General features: G+C 34.5%; 1 protein-coding gene across 1 annotated transcript in view; it reads left to right on the top strand.

Annotated features, from left to right (window-relative positions):
* Positions 1–1,881, top strand: part of LOC111454719 (cell division topological specificity factor homolog, chloroplastic) — a 2,930-nt gene extending 1,049 nt beyond the window's left edge. Inside the window, exon 2 of the mRNA XM_023096234.1 lies at positions 1,081–1,881. Coding sequence (XP_022952002.1) covers positions 1,081–1,674 — 594 coding nt within the window. The 3' untranslated portion in view covers positions 1,675–1,881. The remainder of the gene's footprint in view (positions 1–1,080) is intronic.
* The last annotated feature ends 861 nt before the right edge of the window (positions 1,882–2,742 follow it).

Raw genomic sequence — 2,742 nt, 5'->3', positions numbered from 1 at the left:
TTTTTTTTTTTTTTTTTTTTTTTTTTTTTTTTTTTTTTTTTTTTTTTTTTTTTTTTTTTTTTTTTTTTTTTTTTTTTTTTTTCTGTTTTTATGCTGTCTCAACAATTAAAAAAAAGGGTTGTCCCCGTAGCAGACAAAATTTCAGTCGAAATACTTGAATATTAACCTTCCCCACAACAATGTCGAAAAGTATTGACTGTGACTCAAATTTTTGTGGAGTTGTGATGGTCAATCACGGAACCTGGGAGCTAGGAGACGATGTTTTGATAGAGAGTTTAGCAGCTGGTTATCCTTCCCGGAGAAGATTAATTTAGTTTATTTAGAATAAGTCTACTAGGCTGTTCTTTTATGCCTTCTTTATTGAATATATTCCTCGTGTTCTTATAAAAAAAATCCTGGGAACATGCACAACTTGCCAGACCCACCTTGTAAAAATTAGATTTTGGGTAGAGTGAAGAATGTGATGTAACATAATCCAGATTATTTCTTAGCATGCAGCGATAATGGACTACTTTTCACTAGACTGACTAAATCACAGTGCACGCTATTTAGTATTTCTGGCTGTTCTGACGATTGTGAGATAGTTACACACAAGTCAATTAGTTGTGAAAACAGATCATTTCTATTTCAGCATCTTTCATTTTTCGAATGTAAATATTTGATAGGTTTACACTGAATCAAAAGGATAATCGTAGAGAGACAAGCCTAAAGAAAAATCTATGAGTTCAGCTTCTCTCCCAACTCGAACTCCCGAGTCCAAAACTGTCACCCTTCTGTCTTCGCTTTCCCAAAATACTCCTTTGATTCTCACCTCATCCTGACACAGTAACGAAGTCGGTTACTTGGAGCTCACTAATATTTATGTTATTTCTACACTAATGGATTCCCCTCCTTCCCTTCCTGCTATAGATGTAGACTATCTGGAACCAGAAAGACCACCCTTACAGATCATGTATTGACCGACACGTTCTTTCACTGAATCGAATAATTAACTCATTGGTAGTTTTGCTGCATTTGGATTTTTTCTCTGGAAACAATTGCATATATGCCCTGTTGCTTATTGTATGTGCTTCATCCTAGGTTGAATTCTCTGGTTTTTCAAGGGGAGGGCCTTGCATTCAGGAAGTTGCACTAAAATGGCGCAACATGGCAATTGATAGTCGTAATAGGCGTGGCGTTTCTCATATAACTACTGGAAGCTCAGGAAGTTATGAACTGTCGTCAAAGACATCGAGCCAAGAAGCTGAAACCTTCCTTATGAATGCCATAAACATGAACTTCTTTGAGCGTTTAAACTTGGCTTGGAGAATTTTATTTCCAACTCCAGCATCTAAGAGAAACTCCAACGCACTGATCGCCAAGCAGCGACTAAAGATGATCCTGTTTGCTGACCGATGCGCTGTTAGTGACGAGGCTAAACGGAAGATTGTTAGCAACATAGTGCGAGCTCTATCAGATTTCGTAGAAATTGAATCGAAGGATAAAGTTGAGTTGAGCATGTCAGCAGATGCTGATCTTGGAACCATTTATTCTGTGACAGTACCTGTGAGGAGGGTGAAAAAAGAATATCAAGAAGAAGACGAGAGTGGAACGATAACGAACATAGAATACAAAGATAAGGGAGAGACATCTGGTTCGGTCGACGTGAGGTTTGATTTCTTCATTCCAGATTGAAAAAAGAACATCAAAAGCTGTCCTATTGTTGAAATGGATAAAGAATTTGTATTTGAAGAGTGGCAGTAACCAAAGGTTTCTTCTTCTGTACATAAATTGTGTATTGATTTCTATCAAATTGAGATTGTAGGTTGGATTTAGTCCTTTTACCGCAAAGGGCTTTTGTTTTGCTGTGGTTATTTATGCGTAGTTGTGTTATCTGTTTTCATATGCACCACGTTTGATCTGGATTTCATTGGTCTTTCTAATACAGGTTCGTTCATATATATATATATATACACACACACACATACTATACATACATGTGCGCCTGACTGTTTGATAGACAGCCCAATGGCCCATTGAAGGAAGAACTCATGAATAAAATAAATTGATATCTCTTTATACAAAGGCTGAATTATAGGCTAAAGCAGATTAGCTCTTATACCATTTAAATTTGATAAGGGGCTCAGATTCAATATAACATTAATAAAATAGATGATGCAATAAACATAAAAAGTAGATGATGCGTGAAAGTCTAACTTAATAGCTAAATAGCTAAACTTTCAAGAGTGAAATTCTAACTTCAAGTCTAATCTGTCTTTTATTTATAGTCTTTCCCCCCAAAGAAATTGATAAGTTACTCTGATACTATAATAAATTGTGGAATTAAAATAATAAATAAAGTTTTATAACAATTTATCGATCAATAACTTCATTTAGTATTTAAAATGTGTCTATTTTTGTCTCTGAACTACTATATTTTATTGCGGTAATACCACATGAAAAATCATGGATAATGCCTTCAGATGAAAAAATTATGGGGATAATGTTTGATTGAAATAATTACTACGCATTGTCGATTTGATATATTTTTATTTTGATACCAAATTGTGTCTAAGTCATTAAGTCGGAGGCATGAATAATATTATTTACATTGAATTTTTATTTGAGAAGGACTAGTCATGTGGCCCAAGTATAATCATCAATTAATTGAGAAACCAACAAGCACTAGAAATACTTGGAATAATCGAGAGTCCCCATATATCATTACGAATCAAATGAAAATGGGTAGAGTTTTTATTTTGA

The sequence above is a fragment of the Cucurbita moschata genome, unplaced genomic scaffold (assembly GCF_002738365.1).
Source record: "Cucurbita moschata cultivar Rifu unplaced genomic scaffold, Cmos_1.0 Cmo_Scf00016, whole genome shotgun sequence".
Taxonomy (NCBI): domain Eukaryota; kingdom Viridiplantae; phylum Streptophyta; class Magnoliopsida; order Cucurbitales; family Cucurbitaceae; genus Cucurbita; species Cucurbita moschata.
Note: the sequence above shows the minus strand (reverse complement) of the source record. Positions and strands in the feature narration are given on the sequence as shown.